Source organism: Globicephala melas, chromosome 14 (assembly GCF_963455315.2).
Source record: "Globicephala melas chromosome 14, mGloMel1.2, whole genome shotgun sequence".
Lineage (NCBI taxonomy): Eukaryota > Metazoa > Chordata > Mammalia > Artiodactyla > Delphinidae > Globicephala > Globicephala melas.
In genome coordinates, this window is record NC_083327.1 from 81,017,110 (window position 1) to 81,041,422 (window position 24,313).

Below are 24,313 nucleotides of genomic sequence, written 5' to 3' on the forward strand. Positions count from 1 at the left end.
TAAAAAAGAAAAAAAAAAAGTTAGTGGCTGGGTGGGGGATGGGATTAGATTAGTCAGGTGATTTCTCTAAGCCTTGGTTCCTGAATGTTAAACTGAGGAGTTGGATTAGGGTAACTGCTAAATCCTTCACGACTTCCATATTTTTTGATTACCTTGTGTTAAGGTACAAGGAAGTGACTGGAGTTGAAACAGAAAACCTTGTATGATTCGTGGGTGTGAGTGGATTGGAGTGACCAGGGTGTCCCCTGGCCTCTGCACCTCCCTGGATGCTGCCTGTGTTTGGTGAAAAGGACGTGGAGAGGGAGATGGTGGAGCTGCATGGTGGGGTGTGCGTGTGTGTGTGTGTGGAGAGAGCACCAGGGGGCGACACCCACCCTGCAGGTTCTCAGCTGCCATCACCGGTCCTTTGTCCTGTTTCCTGTGGCTCACGTCGGCTCCTGAAATGAGGTGGTTGGCAGCTCCTGAGACAAGGTGGAGGTCTTCACTGTGTGTGAATTTCATCAGCGTCACCCTCAGAACTGTTACAAAATACACACCTTGGGCTCCATCCCTGGAGATTTTGGTTTCACGGGTCTACACCTTTGTGGATATTTAAGGGACATGCTGACGTTTCTGTTGCATGAGGACCCAGCCTGAAAAGAATCACTGAGTTACAGCATTCCATCCTGGGGAAAAATTAATCATTTCCCTGTTTCCTTCCAGTTTTTATCCTTAATTGAAGAATCAGTTAAAATGAAAGCTTATGCGTGTATATTGTATGAGTTCATAAGTGTAGAAAACTGTGTCAGATGAAGTAAGCTTCCCCCACCTCAGCCTCATCCCACTTTCTACCGTGTCTTCTTGTAGTTCTGTCTGGAGCCTTGCATGACTCTACATGATCGATATACCCGTGCTTGTCAACCTCGAATGGTATCGGTCGACTCTGTCTTCAGACACCAGAAATGTAATTCTGGTCTCCTCTCCCCTCTCCCCTGCCCCGCGTTCATTAGTTCCATTTTTATTTCCTCTTCTGGCTGCCTTTAGAATACGGGATGATACCCTCTAAGCTCTGTTTCTTGTTTCATCACCTTTAGACATCTCTTGACTTCCCGCTAAGTAAGATGAGGGCCTCGGATGCTGCCTGTCCCTCAGCCGCTCCTCCCACTGCCTCAATGCCAGCAGGCTGTCGCTGGTGCATTGCCAAGGTTTAGAACATGTGTCTCCTGCTGGGTAACTCTAATGGTCTTACCTGCTTTATTCAGAGGGTGGTTCTAAAGCATCAAAAACTAATAAGTGGCGTTTACAGTATTGCATAAACATCATTTGCTGCAAAATCACACGGTCTGGTTGGATCTGCAGAGAAATGACATCATCTTGTGTCTCTTAGCTTCCTCTTAACTGAAGGAAGGTAGGCTTAGTGTTCAGGTCAGAAGATTCCCATTTGTTCTATTTCATAAGTTGCTCCAAAAATCATTCCACATTTAGTTTGCTTAATACTTGGAACATAGCTACCTCGAATAGGTTTTAAATCTTGGCATTTTACGTAGTCTTTCTCTTTTATTGTTGACAGAATAATATGCCTTCCCATCGTATCTCAGACTGTCAGGGCTCTTCACGATGCTGTGTCTACGAATAATCACCGTTCTTCTTCGGGAAGGTCTCAGTTCGGATTTGGGCCGTGTGTTTTCTGCTCTTTGATCAGAGCTCATTTGGGGATCACTCCTGGCTTGGATCCCCTGCTTCTTGGATATCACGCCCTCTGTCATGGCTTCCTTTTTCGTTTGGTTAGAGTGTATCCTCCTATTAGAGAGGTTGGATGGGAGAGAACCCACGCGTTGTCTGAAAATGCCCATAACTTGCTCTTAAATCTGATTGGCTGTAGTAGGATTACAGATTCAAATTAATTTCTCCTCAGTTTTGAAGGCATTGTCCCATTTCCTACAAGAACTGTGTATGTTTGGTGGAAAAGTTAATTGCTCATCTTCTGTTTTCGTGTTTTTACTCCGTTCTGGAATATTTTCTGAACTTGAGAAAATCAGCTATCCTTTGGAGATTTTCATTTGGAATTTCAAATAAGTCCTTCTAATCATCTCTGAGGATACTAATGATTTTTTTTTTTGTTTCTTTTTAAAAAAATCTCACCATGCATTCCCTGAATTATTCATTTTCTTTTAATGGTTGCCTTAAACACGTATTTTTGATTTAATGGAAAGCTAAAGTTAGTAACTATACCCATCTCTCCAACAATAAAATAACGTAGAGTGTCGTAGCCCCAACACTCTCTCCCCATCTCCATGGTATTGTGGTCGAGTGCTTTTGTTCTGACGTGTTTTCTTACCTCTTGAATAAGTCATTATTGTGATTTTTAAAAATATCCATTGGTTGCTTGACTATATAAATTTCTTCTTTTGAAGAGGAAAAGAAATGTCTCTATTTCTTTGGCTTACTTCTTCCTCTTTGCATTTTACCCCTTGCTTTTGACTCAATTCTCTTTCTTTAATCTGTTTAGTATAGTGCTGGTTTGCAAACTATTTGCTTCTGGTCTCTGATGGGGTGAAGAGCTGTGTCCCCTTGCACTAGGGACAGCGAAGGAACCAGTGTCCATTACTGGTTCATCTTGTGGCGCTGGCTCCTTCCACGGTTGCTGACTGGTCCTGGGTACAAATCACACTGAGTCACACTGCTTGGTGGTTCGAACAGAGACTCTGTCGAGTTAAATATTGGTCTTTACTTGAAGAGGCTTAGTTTTATTGTCACTAGCTTGGTACAGAATTCCAGGTGAATACTTTTTGTGTGTGTGTCAGCACTTTGAAGGTAATCTACCATCTTCCGGTGCTTAGTATTGCTGTTAGAGAATCTGCCCCCATCCGTCCTGTTTTCATTCCTTTGTAGATAACCTACCTTTTCTGTATATTTTCTCTCGTATTTGTTCTGCAGTCTCAGTCTGATTTGTTAGGTATGGCTTTGTTATTTATGTTGCTTGGAAGTTGATGCTTTCTAAGCTAAAGATGAATGTCTGTTACTCACTTAGGAATATTTGCAGTGATTGTATATTTGAAGGTTGCCTCTAACCTATTCTGTCTCTTTTCTTCTGGGACTTGTATTAATCATATTTTAGGCTTTCTTATTCTATCCACCATGTCTTCTATTTATTTATTTCTTTAATTTAAATTTATTTTTTTCATTTATTTATTTTTGGCTGTGTTGCGTCTTTGTTGCTGCATGCGAGCTTTCTCTAGTTGTGGCGAGCGGGGGCTACTCTTCGTTGCGGTGCACGGGCTTTTCATCGCAGTGGCTTCTCTTGTTGCAGAGCATGGGCTCTAGGAATGTGGACTCAGTAGTTGTGGCGTGTGGGCTTAGTTGCTCCGTGGCATGTGGGATCTTCCTGGACCAGGGTTCGAACCCCTGTCCCCCCTGCATTGGCAGGCGGATTCTTAACCACTGTGCCACCAGGGAAGCCCTCACCATGTCTTTTAGATATCTTATTTATCTGTTTTTGGACTGTATTCTGTTTCCTTAGACCTATTTCCAACTTAGTGATACTCTTATCAGCTGATTTAATTTGCTGTTTTGACTGTTCCCCTTCTTTAATTTTCATGACTGTCCTTTTCATGCTAGGAGTTCTGTTTGGTACTCTTTCTGTTTTAAAACTTATTTTAGAAACAGTTTATTATTTTTTTTAATTAAAAATTTTTTTAAAATTTATTTTGGCTGTGTTGGGTCTTAGCTGCGGCACGCGGGATCTTCGTTGCGGCATGCGGGCTTCTCTTCAGTTGTGGCGCTCGGGCTCAGTAGTTGCGGCGCGCAGGCTTAGTTGCCCCACAGGGCATGTGGGATCTTAGTTCCCCAACCAGGGATTGAACCCACGTCCCCTGCATTGGAAGGTGGATTCTTAACCACTGGACCACCAGGGAAGTCCCTGTTGGTACTCTGATTCATCATTTCTTCCCTCCATTCTACCCCCCTTCTTTTATTATAGTTACAATTTCTTCTTTTAGGTCTTTAACCATTTACAATAAGTTTCTATCAGATGGTCCATTATATGAAGTTCTTGAGGACCTGCATTTGCAAATAAATACCTGTGTCTCCCACATAGGCTGGTATCAATGCCAGCTCCATCCTTTCGCTCTCATCCCATTTATGGCCCATCAACTTTCAAAATACCTAGAGTTCTCTCTTGCGGAAGCACCTCCCTGCCCTGGCTCAGGCCGTCTTCATCTCGCCCCTGCATCGCCGCAGTGGCCCCTCAGGGGGCCCCTGACCCACGCTGGGCTAGTCCCGCAGTGATTACAGTGGCCCCGTTAGACTGTAAGTCGGCCCAGGCTGTTGCTGTGCCCCTCGATGCGGTGGAGCCCGTCTCTGCTGGCTGGAGCGCTCCGTGTGATGCTACGCTCAGCCCCTGCTGTGTCACTCCTCGTGTCTGCTCTGCTCCAGCCACATGGGGCTCCTTGCTTTCCTGTGGGTGCACCGGGCTCTCTGCACCTCAGGCCCTTTGCTCCCGCTGCTGCCTCTGCCTGTGCTGCGCTTTGCCGGGTCCCCGCGTGACTAGCTCTTCCGCGTTCTCCTGAGTTTATTCAGAGGTGGCCTCCTCAGGAAGGCCTTCTGCGGCCACTGTCTAAAACCTCACCTTCTCTTTCCCCTCCCAAACTTCATACCCACCCCCCCGCCTTTTTCCCTCTTCGCTCTAACTGCCACCTGACGCCTGTACGTTTTACAGTATTACTTTGTGACTTCTGCAGACTTCATAAAATGGGCGATTTTTATCTCTCCTTCAACACAGTAGCCCCAGTTGGCATGTAGTTTTTGAATGAATGGGTGATTCGCAGTCAGTCCCCTCTGATGTGCTGAGGTTACCGCCTGGTGAAGTGGCACCTGTGGCTGTCCTCTGTCTCCACCTGGGTCTGGCGCCCTGCAGAGGGAGTGTTTGTCTTGCTTACCATTAACTCTGCACCTGGCGTAGGGCTGGCTCTCGGTGTCTGTCCCTACTTGGGGTTCATGCAGTAAGTAAACCGTTACCTGAGCAGGTCCACGTCAGCCTGGTTTATTTCAGTGACTGTTGGTGTCCTCCAGCTTGGACAGGGCTGCCCGGGCTGCCCTGGGCGCTGCGTGTCTTAGCTGTCTGTGTACCCTTGTCTTCTCACCGGCCTGCGCAGGACAGGTGCTTACTCTTAGCTTTTTTTGGTTAATACATAATTTTGTTGAGCTAAGGCTTGACATTTCCTGAACTCAAGCTGTGTTGTTGTTGGTTCCGCCTGGATCTGGGAGAGTCCAGTGTCGAGTTCTGTCCCTGGCAGGGTCTGCTTCCCAGGGTGTCGGGAGTAGACTCTGCCTTTATACTGATCCTTTGCAGACGGAGCGCTAGACTCCGTTAGAATCCAGCCGAACCTCACCGTGGTGCTTTCTTTCCTTCAGAGACGGGGCTGGGAACACCTTCGATCTCTCATCCCTGTCGAGGTACAGTGACAACTGGGAAGCCGTCACGAGGACGGGAGCCACTGAGCACTACCTCATCAACGTGTGCAAGTCTCTGGCTCCGCAGGCCGGCTCGGGTGAGTGAGGTCTCTGGCGGAGGTGCTCATGGCTTGTAGTGAATTTATGGGTGAAGAGGAAGTAAGAGCGGATTCTTCGATGGCGCATTGCTCTCTGACACATGAGTGGTTTTGCCAAGAAGCAGCAGGAGGAATTATCTGAGGGTCTTGATGACCCATCCCTGGCGTGGTCCAGGATAAATCAGTGCTGAAGGCTCTGTTGGGAGCGTTGTAACCATTGTTTGAACGTGGGGAGCTGGAGGGTAGGTAGAAATAATCACCGTGGCAGGTAATTCTTAGCCAGGGCAGGAGATAGGAGGGTGGGAAATGGAGCTCTGGGTATGTGCCCCTCTGTATTCATTGAGAGCAGAGTGGGTGGGGTCTTGTTAGGATGCACCCAGACCCTTGGTGCCCGTGATGAGGCTAGAACTCAGTTGTGGCCGTGCAACTGGGAGCAGCAACCCACGGAGACCTTGGTGCCGCCCGCGGCCCCCTGGGATCCTGGGGACGAAACTTGTCCCGTTTTCTTGGAGTTTTACGCAGCCTCGCTGAGGCAGCCTCTTGTCTGGCTCAACTCACAGTGGGCACTGTTGCTGTCTTTTTTTTTTTTTTTAAAAAAAAACAAAAACCCAGAAAGTTATTTTTCTCCTCTGCATGGTTGAGGCCGTGGCCCACTTCCCCTCGCTTTGTATGCTGGCTAGATTGGTGACGCCGAGGCTCTTATTAATCCACGAAGTGGGACCCATTCTTTACCCAGCGCAGATGACTCAGACATTTCGGGGACTGGGAGATTGGCACAGTTCTTGGTGACTTCTTAAAGTAAGATAGCACGTGAACAGAGGCCATTTAAAATGTTCCACGGGCGTAATCTAGGTGTTTCAGCCTCATCTCGTTTGGGGATCAGAAGTAATTGAGGCTGTTCTGCCTTGAATTCTCCCCACACCTCATGCTCACCCCCAACCCACCTGTGGTAAAACGGCGTTTCATGGAGTGAGAACTCATGGTGTCACTGGCATCTGACTTAATGAGAGAAATCACCGACATTTTGAGGTAGTTGTTAGAATCAACTGTGTCACGTGCCGGACGTTACGTCCCTTAAGTCCTAGACTGGACAGGGGCTGACGGTCACTCTTAATTGTCTCTGCTTGTGCTGCAGAGCCGTGCCCTCCGGAGGCGGCTGTGTGTCTGCTGGGTGGCTCCAAGCCCGTGAACCTGGGCAGAGTGAGGGATGGCCCTCAGGGGAGCGAGGGCATGACTCTCCTGAGGTACGTCGATGGTGACCCGTGTCCGGACCAGATCCGGAAGAAGTCAACCACCATCCGCTTCTCGTGCAGCGAGAGCCAAGTCGTAAGTGACGCAGCTGTCTCGGCCCCAGTGCGAGTCCAGGGTCAGTGAGACCGATGTCTCGCTTCCTGGGATGTGAGTTGAAGAGCTCGGGGTGACCCAGCCTAACAAAGGGCGTGGGCGGCGCGGCTCGGGCCCGTGGTCCCGGGGTGTCCACCCTGGCAGTTCTTGTTCCAGAATTCGGTGGTTCTCTGGGGAGTCTGACTCAGAACCCTGAAGGCCGCAGAGGGAACTGGTGTTTGGTAACCTGCCCTTGTCCTCATGAAGGCACTTGGGTAAAGCAGAAGGTCGGGCAGACCCGGTTCCAAGGTCGCTCTTCCACTTCCTGGCCGTGGACCTCGGTCACTTAACCTCCCTAAACAGGGCACCTGTTACCAGCACGAGCTCGGCCTGTCCTGCCAAGTCGCCATGAGGTTAGAGGGAGGCGGCGTGAAGCGCCGGGCACTGTTTCTGGCCTGTGGTTGGTGCGTGGGAACTGGGTTCCCGTCTCATCTCTGGATGGTTCCTTCCCTGACGGGTTGGTACATGCAGTGCAGCAGGTGGGGGCTGAATTATTGGTTTCTCTGGACTGTGTTTTCACCGCGGGAGCATCTCTGCCACGGAGATGAAGGTGCAGCCTGTGTGCTGTCTTGTAAGATTCGGGAGTGAGGTCAGGCTGGCCCAGTGCACTCCATCCTCAGTGTCAGGACAGACCACCACTGTCCAGCTGCGTGCGGCCAGCTGTGGCGGGAGGAGCCTGAGGTCTGCCCCCTTGACGGGGTGGCAGCTGAGGTTCCGCCTCAGGAGGCTGTGCAGAGGCTGAGCCTGGACCCCTGTGCTGCTGGGGTCCGGACTCTTGGGCCCCCATAGACTAGCTCAGCTGTGTATCTGAGGAGAGAGGCTCACGGCAGAGCAAGACAGCTGCTTGGTCCGTGGAGGGCTCTGCACGCGGGTGCCGGGGGCTGGTTTATCTGGGAAGGAGGGCGCTGCTGCACGAATCTTACCCTTTTACCCTCGCTGTGTGGACGAGACACGTCTGAGAGGCAGGGAGCCTTAGCCCGGGTGGTGGAGGGATTAGTTAGTTCATGACTAGTTCTCCCTGAGGGTCTTCCTGTTATGTCCATCATAACAGATGTCGGTTCCGTTTTTCAGGACATTATCATTTATTTCCTCATTCGTGCCTCACAGTAGCCCTTTGAGCATCCTTCGCCACCCTGTCCCCGACCCCACCTCAAAAGCCTTAGCTGTAGGAAAACGTCCCTGCCCCCCAAGTGGATTTCCGGCTCTGTCTCACCCTGTGTGTGTCAAGCCCCCAGGGGTATCTCAGGAGCAAACCCTGACCCTTTGCTTCTCCCCAGTCCGCCCTCGTCCCGTGAAGACACCGAGACGGGTGTGTCACGGGCCTGTGGTGCGTCACAGGGGAGCTCCTGCTTGGCGCCAGTGGGCGCTGTTACCTGCGTCAGGCGCGCACCCTGTCAGCAGCTGTCTGCCCTTCGCTTGTTTCTAGAACTCCAGGCCCATGTTCCTCAGTGCCGTAGAGGACTGCGAGTACACCTTTTCCTGGCCTACAGCCGCTGCGTGCCCCGTGAAGAGCAACGTGCACGACGACTGCCAGGTCACCAACCCCTCCACAGGTGAGGGCCGCTGCCGGCCACCCGTCCCCACACCCTCAACACACACACAGTGCACACACACACAGGTACACACGCATACACGCGTACACACACGTGGGCGCACGTGCATGCAAGCGGTGAGAGAGACCCAGTGTGAGGCTGGGGGGCAGGCGCCCCGGGCAGCAGCGCCATGTCCCGTGGGTGCGCGTTTGGCCTTTTCTGCTGGATCTGCCCGGTCCTGTTGACTTGTGGTTCTTCAGTGGAGAGGAGACTAAGCACCTCCCTGAAAGCCGTGCTCCCCGTAACTCCTGTTTCTGGGGTGCTGGTCCCAAGCTTTAGGCTGGCGGAGCTGGAGTCAGTCTTCCGTTCCTTTCAGAGTTGACGTGGGGCAACGAGGAAACCACAGGATCTCAGCTCTGGGGCCCGGAAAGGTTTAGGGGTGGGTCACTGGCAGCGGGAGGGATGCCGACGGGCCCTCCCAACCCCACTGGAATCGCCGTGGCCCAGGCGCAGGAGGACGCCCTGAGCTGCTGTCTCCTGGGTACTTTCTAGCTGTCAGGAGGGTTTTGGGGGCCGCGTCAGTGAAGGGGGGCGGTGACACGTGACAAGGAATCAGGAGGCCCGATGGCCGGCGGGATCTGTGTGTGAGCGCCGGTGATGGGTCACGGTGTCCCCATCCTTTCCCCCGAGCAGGACACCTGTTTGACCTGAGCTCTCTAAGCGGCAGGGCCGGGTACACTGCCGCCTACAGTGAGAAGGGGCTGGTCTACCTCAGCGTGTGCGGGGACAACGAGAACTGCGCCCCTGGTGTAGGTGAGTGTGTGTGGCCCGCCCTCCCGGCCCCGAGGTCGGCCTCGGTCTCCGCGTCCCTCCGGCGAAGAGGTCAGATGCCTTCCTTCATCGGCAGCGGTGGGCTGGTAGGGGTGTGGGGGCTTCGTGGCCACGTGATGGAATACTAGATGTGTAACGTTTGCTAAAACCACACGGGACCCTCCGGAGTGTTGGCTGTGAATTTCAAAGTCTGGTCCTGCAGAAAGTTCTCATGGGAAAGCGAGTGGTTTGAATCCGTAATTGTGTGTTTTCCGCTCTCCCTTCTGTGTTTGGGACAGGGGCCTGCTTCGGACAGACCAGGATCAGCGTGGGCAAGGCGAGCAAGAGGCTGAAGTACGTGGACCAGGTCTTACAGCTGGTGTACGAGGACGGCTCCCCCTGTCCCTCCAAGACCGGCCTGAGCTACAAGAGCGTGCTCAGCTTCGTGTGCAGGCCCGAGGCGGGGCCCGCGAACAGGCCGGTGCTCATCTCGCTGGACAAGCAGACGTGCACGCTCTTCTTCTACTGGCACACGCCCCTGGCCTGCGAGCAGGTGGTGAGTCGGGCTGGGCACGTGTGGCACGGCCCCCCAGGGGCCCTGCTCCACCTCTCCTGCGACTCCCTCGGGCCCCCAGCCTGTCTCCCCCACTCCTGGGGCCCCCGTCATACTTGGTTCCAAGTGCCGACGTTAGGTAGCCAAGCGTTTGGGGGCACTGCTTCCACGCCTCGTGCTTTCTCGGTTCAGCTTCTATTGTCGTGGGGGCCTTGGTCAGGAACACGTGTTGCACACACCAACGAGGCGTGTTTCCTGCTTGACAGACGGAATGTTCTGTGAGGAACGGCAGCTCCATCATCGACTTGTCCCCCCTCATCCACCGCACCGGGGGGTACGAAGCGTACGATGAGAGCGAGGACGACGCCTCTGACACCAGCCCTGACTTCTACATCAACATCTGCCAGCCGCTGAACCCCATGCACGGGGTGCCTTGTCCCGCCGGCACCGCTGTGTGCAAGGTTCCCATCGACGGCGCCCCCGTGGTGAGTAGGGAACCAAGGGCGGAGACCATCCTGCGAGATTTTTAACAACCTCCTTCATGCCGTGTTTCTGGCTTTCACTGGAGAGTTTTCAGGCAGAAAGAATGGGGAAATGAGCCAGGACCACGTGAGTGTGAGTCCACTAGGGGAGGCGGGCTGTAAGGAATTGCGCGTCGAGCTGTCGGCGGAGGAGGGTAGTCAGCAGTTACGGGAGACAACGTGGACACACACGTGTAGACACACTGTTTTGTATCAGGTCAGGAGGCTCAAGGGTGTCGATGGAACTTGCTTTCTTGGCTTACACGCGGGTCTTGTGTCATTGAAACGCTTGTGAAGTGCAGGCAGGTTCTTTGGTAAATGAGTTGTAATTAAGGGTATAAGCTGCTTTGCTAATAGCCAAGTATTCTGCCTTCCGTTATAGATTTGGAACTCTAAACCTTGTCTCCATGAGTTGTATTCACGGTTTGTGAGATTCTTGGTATGTTTTATTTGAAATGCATCTCAAAAGTGGTGTGTTTCTCTGCATTCTTTAAACAGTGAGTCCTGTCATAAGGTATCTAGATGTCCTTTTAAAAAATGAATGTTGGCTGTGGTGTTGGTGGGGAGAGATGTTGGGAGGGGTGGGGAAGTTGGCCGTGTTATGAACTTGACAGAGGCGTAGCTACGTGACAAGTGCAGGGCCTGGAGCAACCAGATGTTGGCAGGAAGTGCTGTGGTGTCAGCCTTTCTAGTGGTGCGGGGGGGGAGCCTTGGGTGTGAACCACTTGCTTACAGATCCAGTCTGCTTTTCTCGTCTGGCTACCTTTTCTCAGATTTAAAAAAACGCAGGAAGTTCTCTAATTAGAGAACTAATTAGAGCGTTGTGTCATTGTGGACCTAATGTGCCCCACAGTGGTGAACAAAGCACGTTGTGGCTTCATTCACACACACATACTCAATACACACATACTCATCTCACACACACACACTCATCACATGCACTCATCACACACTCGTCACCCACACACTCACACGAGTGTGAGTCACATGCACACACACAGTCATCACACACGCACCTCACACCACGCACACTATCACACACACAGTCACCACACTCATCTCAGTCATCTCACACACGCACACATCGCGCACACATCACACACATCTCGTCACACGCATTCATCACACAGTCATCACACACACTGTCATCACACACACTCATCTCACACATCACGCGCTTATCACACGCACACATCACGCACACTCATCACACACCTCACACTTGGTCACGTGCATTCATCACACACCCTCATCTCACACACATCACACTCATCGCAAACTCATCTCACTCATCACACGCACACTCACACACGCACAGTCATCACACACACGTACATACACACTGTTCCTGGCCGGGCACTTTGCTTTCACTTGCGTGTTCATTTGCTCGAAAACACTTGCTGAGCAGCCAGTGTGTGCCAGGGGCTGTGCGAAGCCGCAGAAGACGGCGGGGGGTGAGTAAGCTTGTGCTCAGTGCCCCCTGAGGCCACACTGTGGGCACCACCGAGGAAGCAGCTGTCCTGGCGCAGTGCTGGGCAGGAGGAGACGGGCATCGTTGGGGCAGCCACGTGGGCTCCTGCTTCCCACCAGCCGGAGCCAGAGACTGTGCAGCCGCCCCGGTGTAACTGGGGAGAGAAATTCCTGTTGCCTGGAATCGTCAAAAATTGACCCTGAGTAGAAGTAGAACCATTGTTATTAATGTAGGACCGAAACTGATAACCACTCTGGCAAACTGAGGTTTCTTTGTGGTGCCTTCCTGTCAGGACGTTTCAAGTGAGCTGCTGTTGACCCAGTGTCTTTAGGTGCTACTCATCTTTGGAACAGATGGCATGTAATTTTTGCAATTCTCCGCTAGCCGTTTCTCCACTAACTTGGGGAAAAATTACTTTTCTGAAACATTGCTTTTTTCTTTGTTTAGGATATTGGTCGAGTCACAGGACCTCCGATACTCAATCCCATAGCCAACGAAGTTTACTTGAACTTTGAAAGTACTACTCCTTGTCTGGTGAACAAGCGTTTCAACTACACCTCGCTGATCGCCTTTCATTGTAAGAGGGGTGTGAGCATGGTAAGTGAGCGCCTGTCTACAAGGTAGGAGCCAAAGTGTGGGTCGATGGACCAGAGCTGGAAACGCATAAAATCTGTTTGGGACCAAGAATGCCTGTGTTCACAACGCCTGTCTTGCATCATGTGGTATGCCAGTGGTGCATGGAGTAGCTTAAAGCCATTAATTTAACAGTAAGTAAGCCCACCCTGAGTTACCAGGGCAGGTTTTGCTCACAGAGGCCTGTTGTAGTTTAAAAATGTGAGACACTTGAGCATAGACGCGGCCTTCACCTTTGCCTACCAATATACAAAAGTGTCAACTTTAGTTTTCTTAAAAAAAATTATAACATTACTGATCTTATTCGGAAGTCAGATGTTTTGGCAGCTGTAGTCACTCAGGACATAATCCAAATTCTGGAAGTTAGCAAACGAAAGAAGACCTCTGGAATCAAAATAGCTACAACAAATTCGTACAATCTGCTTTTAAGGAGGCCACTGATTTTTGTTTTACATGCATTTAAAAAACAGAACTGGTTTCCATTAAAAAAAAAGGGCTATTTTATAAAGAGTTTTGCATTAGTTTTCTCTCGACCTCGCTCTGAGAATGGGAGATAAATTGGTAGATTGTGGCCCCTGTTTTGCACTGACTCAGAAGGGCCGCCTGATGTCACATGGCTCTGCAGGGGCAGCTGGGCGCCCACCCACTGCTCCAGTGGAGAACTCTTTGCTCCAGGCAGCCTAGCTTTCGGCCCCTTACCTGTGCTTCTGAAATCTCTAAAACTCCAAAAACTTAAAATCCTTTGCTGTGAGTGGACTGGGGCTACTTATGGTCTGTATCTGTCTCAGCTAACATGAATATGTGGAAGTGTTAATGTACTTGATTACAGGACCGTGTGTGTGTGTGTGTGTGTGTGTGTGTGTAAGAAACGCATATCCTGAACTGCCTGGTGATGAATTCTAAGGCTCTTGTGGCTGAAGGAGTGCAAGTAAAGGTCGTGGTTCTGTAACATAGAATCTCAGTAAGATGACATTCTGATTCCCTGGCCTATAGCAGGTTTGTGAGGGAGGGGGGCTGTGGCTGCCACAGATGGGTGACTGGACAGTGGCAGGAAGTGGCCCGGCAGCAGCCTGCTGAGGAGGGACAGACAGTACCGCCATTGAGAGAAGGGGGAGAAACAAACCATTGCTTTCTGGGGCCTCTGCATATAGCGCCCCACAGCTCCCAGACAGACCTTTCCCTGTTCAGAGACTGTTGGGTGTGAGGATAATCCCGAGTGATCAAGGCGAGGGAAGCCGTGATCGTCGGCTTCCTTGTCTCTGCAAGTGGGGGCGTCTGGACACACGTCTGCAGGTACCCCTGGACTTGCGCTGATCTCGGAGCAGCAGTGCGCTAAGAGTGATCAGTATTTTGGGGTTTTAGAAACGGTATCTCACGCTGCATGTGCAGTCAAGTTTGGAAAGATTTTCAAGGAGATTTTATTTCCTTGTCTCTTATCTTTAGTGGAGATATTTTATTCACTTACATTTATAGAAAAACAGATTTTCAGCTACAGCTAAAAATGAAATTCCTCATCTGTTTTTGTGGCTGTTGCTGAATGAGGGAGGGAGAAAGCACCTTGATTTATATGTATTTCTGATACTTGGCCTGTGGAATGTCTTGCCAGGTCACTTCTCTACCTTACTGTAAACATCCTCAGCTTCCAGAGACGGTGGAGCAGAGATGCGTACAGAATCACCTGCCTCCGTCCTTTGCAGCGGGAGGGTCTTGGTTTCACACACTTCTCTGTCACGACGTTTAAAGATCCCTCCCTTTCTGCCTTTGAGCTGGCAGCGTGGAGCATTGAGACGCTGTCCCTCTCTAGGTGCAGGGCCACAGCCTAGGGGCAGCGAGGAGCTGGGGCGTGGGCAGGCCTGCCTCGCAGTGCTGCTTCCTTGCCGCTGGCAAGGGCGATGGCTCCCTCCTCTTGGAGAGGGGCCACCGTGGGTCACCCTGAGCCCCTGGCGGTCTGGAGGCAGCACAGGAGCCCGCAGCCCCCGGGCAGGTGTCTCTGGCACTTGGCGGGGGAACAGGGAGGACGCTGTGCTTATTAACCCGCGTGGGTTCAAGCCCGAGCCCTTCCTTAAAACAGGGGACTCCGAAGCTGCTGAGGACCAGCGACTGCGACTTCGTGTTCGAGTGGGAGACCCCGCTGGTGTGTCCTGACGAGGTGAAGGCAGAGGGCTGCTCCCTGACGGACGAGCAGCTGCACTACAGCTTCAATCTGTCCACCCTCTCCAAGAGCACCTTCAAGGTAGCGCTGCTCCCCCGGCGCCGCTATCTCGGGGCCGCCGCCTGGGTTCTTTCTGACGCTCGCTTGCATTTCGCAGCGTGGCACGTGTGATCATTGGAGGACATGTGGCCACGAGGCAGTGCATGGCCGGGGGTGGCCTTGCTCTGTCCCGGGTGGGGCTCGGACGGTGTGCAAACCAGTCGCGGCTCACACCTGAGACGAGCGTCGCGGCCAGAGCGATTCTTTGTTTTGGAGGGTTTCGCGGCCTGGTGAGGGGGCAGGGGGGCTCTTCATGTCGCAGATGGAGAGCAGGTGGCCGCTCGTGTGTGACCGCGTGTGGACACGTGTGTGACCACGTGCCTGTATGGGGCGAGGCCGGCAGAGGCCACGTGGACCCCCTCTGTCTCCAGCGTGACCACAGAGGTGCCGGGGGGAGGGAGCTGTGGGCCCCCCGACTCGAACATGTTTGGGTGTGTAGGCGGCTGGTCCAGTCCCGGCCTGAGCGCTGAGGACTGTTTGTTATGTGTCTGGGGCCGTGGCCTACGTCCCTGTGATGTAGGCATTGCTAAGTCGTATGGCCGTGGACCGAGCCCATGAGATCCCCTGCCTCCCAGGGGACGGCAGCTGGTGAGCGGTGAGCTCCGAGTTGCGTGCCCAGGTGCCAGCGGCCTGGCTGCTGTAACAGAGACCGTGCCTGGGTGCAGGCCCTTCTGACAGGTGCGCAGCAGGTGCGGCCTGCAGAGGCTGGGCGGCAAGGGAGGCACCTTCGGTCAGGCTGCGGCCACTCTGCGCTCAGCTCTCAGTCCTCGGCGCTCCCAGGTTACAGGCGGGACACGCGGGCTTCGGGAAGGGGGGCCGAGCTGGCTGGGGTCTCGCAGCTGCCGCCCCCCACGGGCCCGCGGGAGCACGGCCAGCAGGGCTGCCACCGGAGGGCAGGGCCTCGGCGTGGAAGGCGCCCAGCGAGTGGACAGGGCGTCGCCCTCTGGAGGGCGTCAGGGCCCCAGAGGAAGAGGTGAGCGCCAAGGCGCCCGGGCACAGCCTGCGGACCCAGCCGCCACTTGCCGGCACGCGCCCGCCTCCCGCAGTGCTGGCCCCCTGCACCTGGAGACACCTCACAGCCGCGGGGTGATGTCTCTCCAGGTGACCCGAGACTCGCGCACCTACAGCGTCGGGGTGTGCACCGCGGCTGCGGGCCTGGACCAAGGAGGCTGCAAGGACGGAAGCGTCTGTCTGCTCTCCGGGAGCAAGGGGGTGTCTTTCGGGAGGCTGGCGTCGATGAGACTGGATTACAGGCACCAGGACGAAGCTGTCATTTTAAGTTACGCCAACGGAGATAATTGTCCTCCAGGTAAATCTTTGCAGGGGGGTGCATTTTACGTTCCCAGGAAACATGAAAGTAGACCTGGCAGGAGGAGAGAGCTGAGGAATGATGCTGTAGGTGCTGCGAGCACTGGGACCTTGGCTCAGACCATGGGACGATCCATCCCAACAGCCCTAGGTGTGAGCTCTCAGGCCCGCGAACTGCTTGTTATGTTGTGGCCGGGAGGCCTGGCGTCCCTGCGTTGGCTGGGGATGACCATATCTACGGGGAATCCTTGTTTGAGGTGACGGCGCCTGGTAAGGCACAGCCAGCGTGGTGCTGATAATCAGGGTTACGCAGACTTCTTCTCTTTCCAGAAACTGAAGAAGGCGACCCGTGTGTGTTCCCCTTCGTGTTCAATGGGAAGAGCTATGAGGAGTGTGTTCTGGAGGGCAGGGCCAGGCTCTGGTGTGCGACCACTGCAAACTACGACAGAGACCACGAGTGGGGCTTCTGCAGACACTGTAAGTGGGAGAGCGCCAGGTCCCAGCCAGGCCAGTGAGGTAGCCTTGTACCCGTTGGAGGCCTGCTTTGTGCTCAGATCTTTCTGGACGTCCAAGTAAACGGCAGTGATTCTGTTGCATATAATCTTCTAGCCAGGCCTCTTTTCCATAAAGAAAAGTCATCTTTAATTGTTTCGTGGGGCGTATTGCGTAACCGTGAACGTGCACCGCGGCGGGGCCAGGTGAGGGGCAGGTTCGAGGTGGTCAGCTTGCCCACTCCCCGGCTCGAGGGACTTGTGTCCACACACCAGTTTTCAGCACCAGTGATTCATGTTCACTCTCAGCAGAATTGGTACTGTCCCGGGTCTGCAGGGTGGTGGTGGGGTGATCAAGCCTGCAGGGGCTCGTAGGTTGACCGTCTGCTCTGTGGGGGGCTGGGCTGGGCTGGGCTGGGCTGGGGCGGGGGTCACGGCCAGCCAGGTCCAGCATCCTTGCTGCTGCCGCGTGGAGAACCGGCACACGAGGGAGTCCTAGTAACACGTGTGGCACAGACTGATGCGAGTTCCCAAGGATGGCGATGGGATAAGTGCACGAGAAGTTGTTTAGTGTTTGTAAGTCATCAGGGAGCAAAATGATACAAATTAAGGAGTCAGAAACGGTAAGTGTACAAGGGACAACTGTAGCTCTCTGTGGAGGCTTATTGGGCCAGGACCTTTCTCCTGGTCTGTCGGATGACGCGTTTTTAGGTAATGAATTACAGGTATCTTATTGTTACTGTTTCCTTTTTTTTTTTTTTGCGGTACGCGGGCCTCTCACTGTTGTGGCCTCTCCCGTTGCGGAGCACAGGCTCCGGACGCGCAGGCTCAGTGGCCATGGCTCACGGGCCCAGCCGCTCTGCGGCATGTGGGATCTTCCCGGACCGGGGCACGAACCCATGTCCCCTGCATTGGCAGGTGGACTCCCAACCGCTGCGCCACCAGGGAAGCCCCTGTTTTCATTTTTTATTGCCATTCATACATTAATCGAACACTGAATACCTGTCTGCAAGGCACCGCGCTATCGCTGTGAGCTTGATGAGTGCAGAAGGAGATACTGTGCCCCGAGGGAACTTAGTCTATCTAGGGTTGAGATACATGAATGGAACACAACGAGACCTGGCCGGGGCTGCGTGGGGAGCGGCCAGGGATGCACAGGGTCCCTAAGGGCCAGCGCAGCGGAGGCGGGGAGGAGCCTAAGGTCGAGCAAGGGACAGGCCGGGTCTGACTGGTCCCCGTGTGCTGCCCCAGCCAACAGCCACCGGACGTCCGCGATTATCTTCAAGTGCGACGAGGATGCCGACGTGGGACGGCCACAGGTCTTCAGTGAAATCCGTGGGTGCGAGGTGACGTTTGAGTGGAAAACCAAAGTCATCTGCCCCCCGAAGAAGATGGAGTGCAAGTTCATCCAGAAACACAGGACCTACGACCTGCGACTGCTGTCCTCCCTCACCGGCTCCTGGTTCTTTGTCCATGACGGGACCTCGTGAGTACCCGCCCCCCACCTTGGCCGCGTGCCGACGGGCTGGGTGCTTGGTGCTTGAGCGCAGACTCTGAAGGCGGGATGACCTCGTTCCTCTGACGCTCAGGGCGGCCTGGTGCGCGGCGGGTGGTTTGGGAGCAGAGACGACAGAAACCTTCAGAACCCAGAGAAGCTGCTGGTCAGCTGTGGGCCTGGTGGAATTAGTCTCGGTTTGGTTCATGTTTGTGAGGGGCAGCCGTCCGTGGCTGTGTGTGTCGGGGCGCGTGAACCGTCCCAGCTCTGCTACCCCAAGTCCCTAGGCCATGCTGGCCCGCGGTGGGTTAGCTGCACTGACTGCTCCCTGCATAGAGCCGTCCCCCAGGCGCTCCGGGATCCTTCCGTCCACACGGCCGGGGGGAGCGTGGAACTGGAGGGCCTAAGCCGTAAGCGAGGGAACGACTTGCCGGGGTTTGAGCCGCTGCCTGTCCTGACTCTAAACCACCCGGGTCTCGGGGCTCACCCCGCGTGCCTGGTTGGCACACTCGCTTCTTTGGCATCCAGCCGCTCTTTGGCCTTTCTTTACCCAGAGACCTGTTTCAGTGCTGCGTCCAGAGGTGCTGTGAAATCCTTGGCTATCAGAGCGATTACCTTTTCTGAAAGGAATGGAAGGAGCTGCCCCTGAGTGCGCAGGACAGACACTGACCTTGCCTCTCTCTGTGTCATTTTACAGGTACTACATCAACTTGTGTCAGAAAATATACAAAGGGCCCCTGGACTGCTCTGAAAGAGCCAGCGTTTGCAGAAAGAGCCCCTCTGGCGACGTCCAGGTCTTGGGGCTCGTTCACACGCAGAAGCTGGACGTCATAGGTAAGGCCTGGACCCTTGTCGCATGGTCACAGGTGTTGTGTCAGATTCGGGAATGTGGAGGTGTCTTCCTGTGACCAGAGGGTCAGCACTGGCTTTGGTTGAAGCCTCCAGGTGTCATTTTCAGCCACTGTTTCTCAGGCACTTGGCACCTCCCGGAGCATCAGAATAGGTACCGCTCTGTATCCTCCGGGACGGCAGGTACCTAGTCTGTGTGTCTAGAACGCTGGGCGATCTTGGGAAGGTATTTGTCCTCAGGAGGAGGGCAGAACGTTCAGGGTTCCTGAGTCCCTGCTCCAGCCTCCGTGTATATATGCAAGTGTTTGTCCGGGGAAGCCGAACGATGACATGAGAGAACCTGGTAAAGACGATTCAGGGTGCATTTTCGTAACGTTTTAATTCGGAAACACAAAATGAAGCTTGTCTTAGTAGTTTTAATAGAAGATTCATCTTGCAGTTGGTTGTTGAAAGATTCTTTCATCACGTAAAAGGAAAAGGCAGGGTTTTCTTAGTTTAGGAGCAGTCAGGTGCGTTGGGAGGACAAGGAAGAAACAACGCTCACTGTGCCTGTCTGGCTGGAGGGGGTCCCCGAGCTGTCCTCATTAGAACACGGGGAGCCTATGTCCACTCCAGCTGTTGACAGGGAGAAAAGGAATTCTGGGGAACCACTGTCACCCTTGAGAAAAACCCTGACTCTGCAGGTTGGAAGTGGGGCGAGTCACCCCCCACCCCCCGGCAGGCGTGGCCAGACCTCCTGGCCCACGGCTCGCCCTCCGTTGGAGATCTTGGCCATAGCTGCCACGAAGGGCATGGGGCTGCAGGTGGATCTGTCCCTGCTGTCTCGTTCTCGCATGTAGATATTTGACCCGTCTCTCCCTCGGTTTCCCACAGCCAGGTGAGAAAAACTAGAACGTTGAAGCCTCGGGAAAAGATGAGCTAGTAAAACCTGTTCGCTGACGCGCCAGGCGGGGTCTTACCCTTAGGCCCCAAGAGGACGACCATCTAAGGCCAGTCGCCGTGACCCCCATGAGCATTTAGGGGGTGTGACCTTGTGGGGCGAAGAGTTGGGACTCTTGTCCCAGGAATTAACATTCCTGGCAACCAGGCTTTATACGTGTGTGTACGTGTGTGATTTACGCGTGTGTACACGTGTAGTCCTCAGTGGCCCGGGTAGGTGTTAGACTCCATTTCACAGGTTGGGTAACTGGATGTGTGGAAGGCTGAGTGTGTTGTTTATCTACTATGGGGCTAGGGGCACTTCGTCAAGACCTATACCTGTTGGTTCCACGTTCCAGAAGTTTAAGAATTTCTCTTCAAAGCTGTGAAACCCTTTCTTAACAAAATTTTCACCAAAGCCCAATATTTAAAACAAACTCACCCAGAGCAGCCTTGAGCCTGGGTGGGTCCGGGAGCGTGGGCCTCACCTCCTGTCGAGGGGTCCCCGTGCCTTGGCCACGCCCCGGAGAACACCTGGGCAGCGGGTGCCATCCCCTCCGCATCCCCTGCCTCGAAGGACATGGGTCGGGTGTGTGAGGGTCAGGCCGGAGGACTGCCCCGTGCTGGCCCCGAGAGCCACCGTCTGTGCGCTGAGCCGGGCTGGCCTCGGGCACCCCCAGGACAGCTCTCAGCTGCTGGTCGGAGTCGCTGGCCCCTGTGAGACGTGCCCCTGGAAGCGCGGCCTTGCTTTTCGCGGCCCCTGCAGGCTGGGCTTCCCCTGGTTCTTTGACCACGACATCTTCAGAAGCAGAAAGAGCTCCACGTGGAGCCAGGGGGCCTGAGGAAACCAGAGCTGTTGTGTGTGGAGTGTCACGCTGGAAGGTGGACGTCTGGCGCCTGCCCTGTCCTGCCCGGGAGGCTCGGGGTGGGGAAGCGCCTAAAACGGCACAGAAGTTGTGCACGGCGGGGGCCCCGCATGCACGCTGCACCGGGCGCTCCCCGCTTGGCCCCGGACCGCACGCTGCGCGGGTCTCCCGGCCGCACAGGTGAGGAGACGGCGAGCGGGGGTCGGCTGGGGTCTGAACCCCGGTCTCCTCTTGCTGTGCGGGCAGCGACGCGGGCCGGGCGTGGTCGCCAGGCTTGGCGGTGCTGATGAGCCGCGTGATGAGTCCCCAGAGGCACCGACGTTTGTTCGTGATGCAGGATTCGCTTCTGACGCTGGGGCTCCGGCGATGCCCTGGAAATAGCGTCAGTTCTGTCGTTTGTGTTTCAGATGACAGAGTCATCGTGACTTATTCAAAAGGCCATCAGTGTGGTGACAATAAGACAGCATCCGCCGTCATCGAGCTGACCTGTGCGAAGACAGTGGGCCGGCCTTCGTTCACAAGGTGAGGGGAGGGGGGTCCCCCAGGGAAGCTGTGCGCAGGGTGTGCCGGGATCCCATCGGAATTTCTCCCCGTGGTTTCCCCTTGGGGGCGGCGAGGGGCACCGGCCGCTGAGACCCGCGGCCTGATGGAGCCGGGGCTGCCCCGCACAGGGAGGGTTCCCTGGATGGGGGCTGCGACAGGCAGAAAAGCAGGATTTCACCGGCTTCCGGCTTTGAATGTCACAGTGTAACCAAAAGGGCATTGATGGGTGCCACCCAAGGCCAGCTGTTCAAGCAGCCTGTCTGGGACCCGCGGCCGGCACGGTGGCACCTGGGATGCTTGCTCTTGGACTATCCTGGAAATGTCTGGGCAGCTCCGTGTCTGGGGCTGGGGGCGGCACCGTTTGGCCAGCAGAGGGAGCGTGTGAGCTGCTGTGTTTGTGAACCAACCGATTCCTTCCAGAAACTGGGCTTGGGAAAGGGGAGACCCAGGCGTTGTCAAAGGATTCAGTCAGTTGGAGAGCGTGAGGTGCTTGTAAAGCAAATATTCAAAAATCTAGGAGCAAATCGTTCCAGCTTTTAGACGTTGCACAGTTTCTAAATTTTAAGAACACATGCAAGCGCTTGCCTGCTTTTCCACGTGGCAGATATGCTGGGTGGGCATCTTCCTGATCGGCAGTTGCCCTCCTAGCTCGGCGGCGTCCTCTGGTTTGGGAGGGTGGCCGTGACCGTGGTCTGTGTGCCGCCTGCAGGTTCGACGTGGACAGCTGCACCTACCACTTCAGCTGGGACTCGCGCGCAGCCTGCGCCGTGAAGCCGCAGGAGGTGCAGATGGTGAACGGGACCATCACCAACCCGGCCAACGGCAGGAGCTTCAGCCTCGGGGACATTTATTTCAAGTCAGTGGAGCATTTTCCTTCCGGGCGCGGCCATGTATTCAGATCTCTCCCCGGCCGAGGGCCGCGAGATAAAGAGGCCCAAGCGTTTGTGTGTTTTAGTTACTGTTTCCAGGTAGTCGTCATGTTTCGCTCAAGCAGAGGGCAAGCACTGCCCAGCTACTGAGTGTGACACCAAAGGTGCTGAGTTCTCTTGAGCGTAAAAATAAAGTCGCCCCTCCTCCCTCGCCCAGGGGTTGGAGCTAGAACCTTCTGAAACAATTTTTGATGAGGAACTTCTGGGCTTACTAGTTTGTGAATTAAAAAGTCAGTTGCTCAGCGGTGTCACTGGGTGGGTCTCGGGGTCCGGGGCTGTGCCTGGGCAGGGGGAAGCGGGCATGGTGCGGGGCACAGCACCTGAGAACAGCACAGCGAAGCCCAGAGCACAGAGGGGTGGGCAGTAGGACGGAGAGACGGCAGGTGCCCTCGGCAGTATCCTGCAGCCCTGCCCCGTACCTGGGCTTTGGGTCCAGGTGACAAAGGGCTCTCTTGAAGGACCGTTGGAGTCACCCGACCTTTACTGTCTCTTTAGGCGATTCAGCGCCTCTGGGGACATGAGAACGAATGGGGACAAGTACCTGTACGAGATCCAGCTGTCCTCCATCACGAGCTCCACGAACCCCGCATGCTCCGGGGCCAACATCTGTCAGGTGAAGCCCAACGACCAGCACTTCAGTAGGAAAGTTGGGACTTCGGACAAAACCAAATACTACGTTCAAGGTAACTCTCCATCCGTGTGCCACGTTTAACTTCCTTGGAGGATCTGTAACACATTTTCATGAACAAACGCCCTGCGGTTGAAACGTCAGATCAGTTTTAGCACAAAAGCCCTGGGTCCGATCCTGTGTCTTGACACGCGCTGTCATAGCGGACTGAGCAGCGTGTGTCAGACCCGAGCGGTTCACTGTAGGGAAGATTTACCGCCTAAACAAACAAGCAAAACCTGGTCTAAACCAGAGGTGGTGAGGTGGGCGTGCATGGCCACATCCGGAATTCCCTTCGGTTTAGTTTTTGTCACAATACATCTTTATTTTGAAACTTCAGATGTTACTGTAGAAGGGTAAGAGGTTTCGTGTTTGTCAGAAGGATGAGAAGAAAAGAGAGGCCTGACCCAGGTGTTTGGGTGGGTGCGGAGGGGAGGGCGCGCCGCTGCGCTGAGGGAGCTTCTCCTTTGTTCCTTTTGTTCCCTTCCAGCTTTATTGAAATACAATTGACATACAGCACTGTATAAGTTTAAGGGGCGCAGCATCATGATTTGACTTACATACATCATGAAATGATGACCGCAAGTTTAATGAACATCTGTCATCTCATGTGGACACAAAATTAAAGAGAAAAACAAATTTTTTTTTTCTTGTGATGAGAACTCTTAGGATTCACACCCCTAGTGACTTTCAGATATAACACACAGCAGGGCTAATTATGTTCAGCATGTAGTGTATGATATCCCTGTTATTAATTTAGAATTAGAAGTTTGTACCTTTTGACCACCTTCATCCAGTTTCCTCTCCCCACAGCCTCTTCCCCCGGTAACCGCAAATCTAATCTCTTTTTCTGTGAGTTTGTGTTTTTTTGAAGTACAGTTGACCTACAATGCTATTTCAAAATGATCACCCCGCTAAGTCTGGTTACCATGTGTCACCACACGAAGATATTACATAATTATTGACCATATTCCCCACACTCTACACTTCATACCCGTGACTCATTTATTTTGCGCCTGGAAGTTTGTACCTCTTAATTGCCCTCGCTTACTTCTTTCCTAATTCCTTCTTGACCTTGAAAGAATATTTCCAGGAGGCAGCTCATGTGCTTTTGTTTTAAACAGCTAGTCTTTCACTATATACCATTTCATGATTTGATTTTCTTTTAAATTAATTAATTTATTTATGGCTATGTTGGGTCTTCGTTTCTGTGCGAGGGTTTTCTCTAGTTGTGGCGAGCGGGGGGGGCCACTCTTCATCGCAGTGTGCGGGCCTCTCACTATCGCAGCCTCTCTTGTTGCGCAGCACAGGCTCCAGATGCACAGGCTCAGTAGTTGTGGCTCACGGGCCCAGTTGCTCCGTGGCATGTGGGATCCTCCCAGACCAGGGCTCGAACCCGTGTCCCCTGCATTGGCAGGCGGACTCTCAACCACTGCGCCACCAGGGAAGCCCCATGATGTGATTTTTGAACGAGGTGAATGAACTCGCTTTTTAAACAATTAAATGTGTTTACAAAACCAGCTGACTTCGACCTCAAAGGGCTGCTGAGAGAGAGATTCCCGGCG

General features: G+C 53.8%; 1 protein-coding gene across 2 annotated transcripts in view; it reads left to right on the forward strand.

Annotated features, from left to right (window-relative positions):
- Positions 1-24,313, forward strand: part of IGF2R (insulin like growth factor 2 receptor) — a 108,747-nt gene that overhangs the window by 78,786 nt on the left and 5,648 nt on the right. For both annotated transcript variants that reach the window (XM_030853009.2, XM_060283282.1), the window contains 15 exons: positions 5,392-5,528; positions 6,664-6,854; positions 8,338-8,464; positions 9,137-9,256; positions 9,553-9,809; positions 10,073-10,291; positions 12,246-12,395; positions 14,503-14,664; positions 15,784-15,991; positions 16,321-16,467; positions 17,733-17,967; positions 18,674-18,810; positions 21,017-21,131; positions 21,862-22,008; positions 22,577-22,764. In XM_030853009.2, the coding sequence (XP_030708869.1) occupies positions 5,392-5,528; positions 6,664-6,854; positions 8,338-8,464; positions 9,137-9,256; positions 9,553-9,809; positions 10,073-10,291; positions 12,246-12,395; positions 14,503-14,664; positions 15,784-15,991; positions 16,321-16,467; positions 17,733-17,967; positions 18,674-18,810; positions 21,017-21,131; positions 21,862-22,008; positions 22,577-22,764 (2,540 nt within the window). The remainder of the gene's footprint in view (positions 1-5,391; positions 5,529-6,663; positions 6,855-8,337; positions 8,465-9,136; positions 9,257-9,552; positions 9,810-10,072; positions 10,292-12,245; positions 12,396-14,502; positions 14,665-15,783; positions 15,992-16,320; positions 16,468-17,732; positions 17,968-18,673; positions 18,811-21,016; positions 21,132-21,861; positions 22,009-22,576; positions 22,765-24,313) is intronic.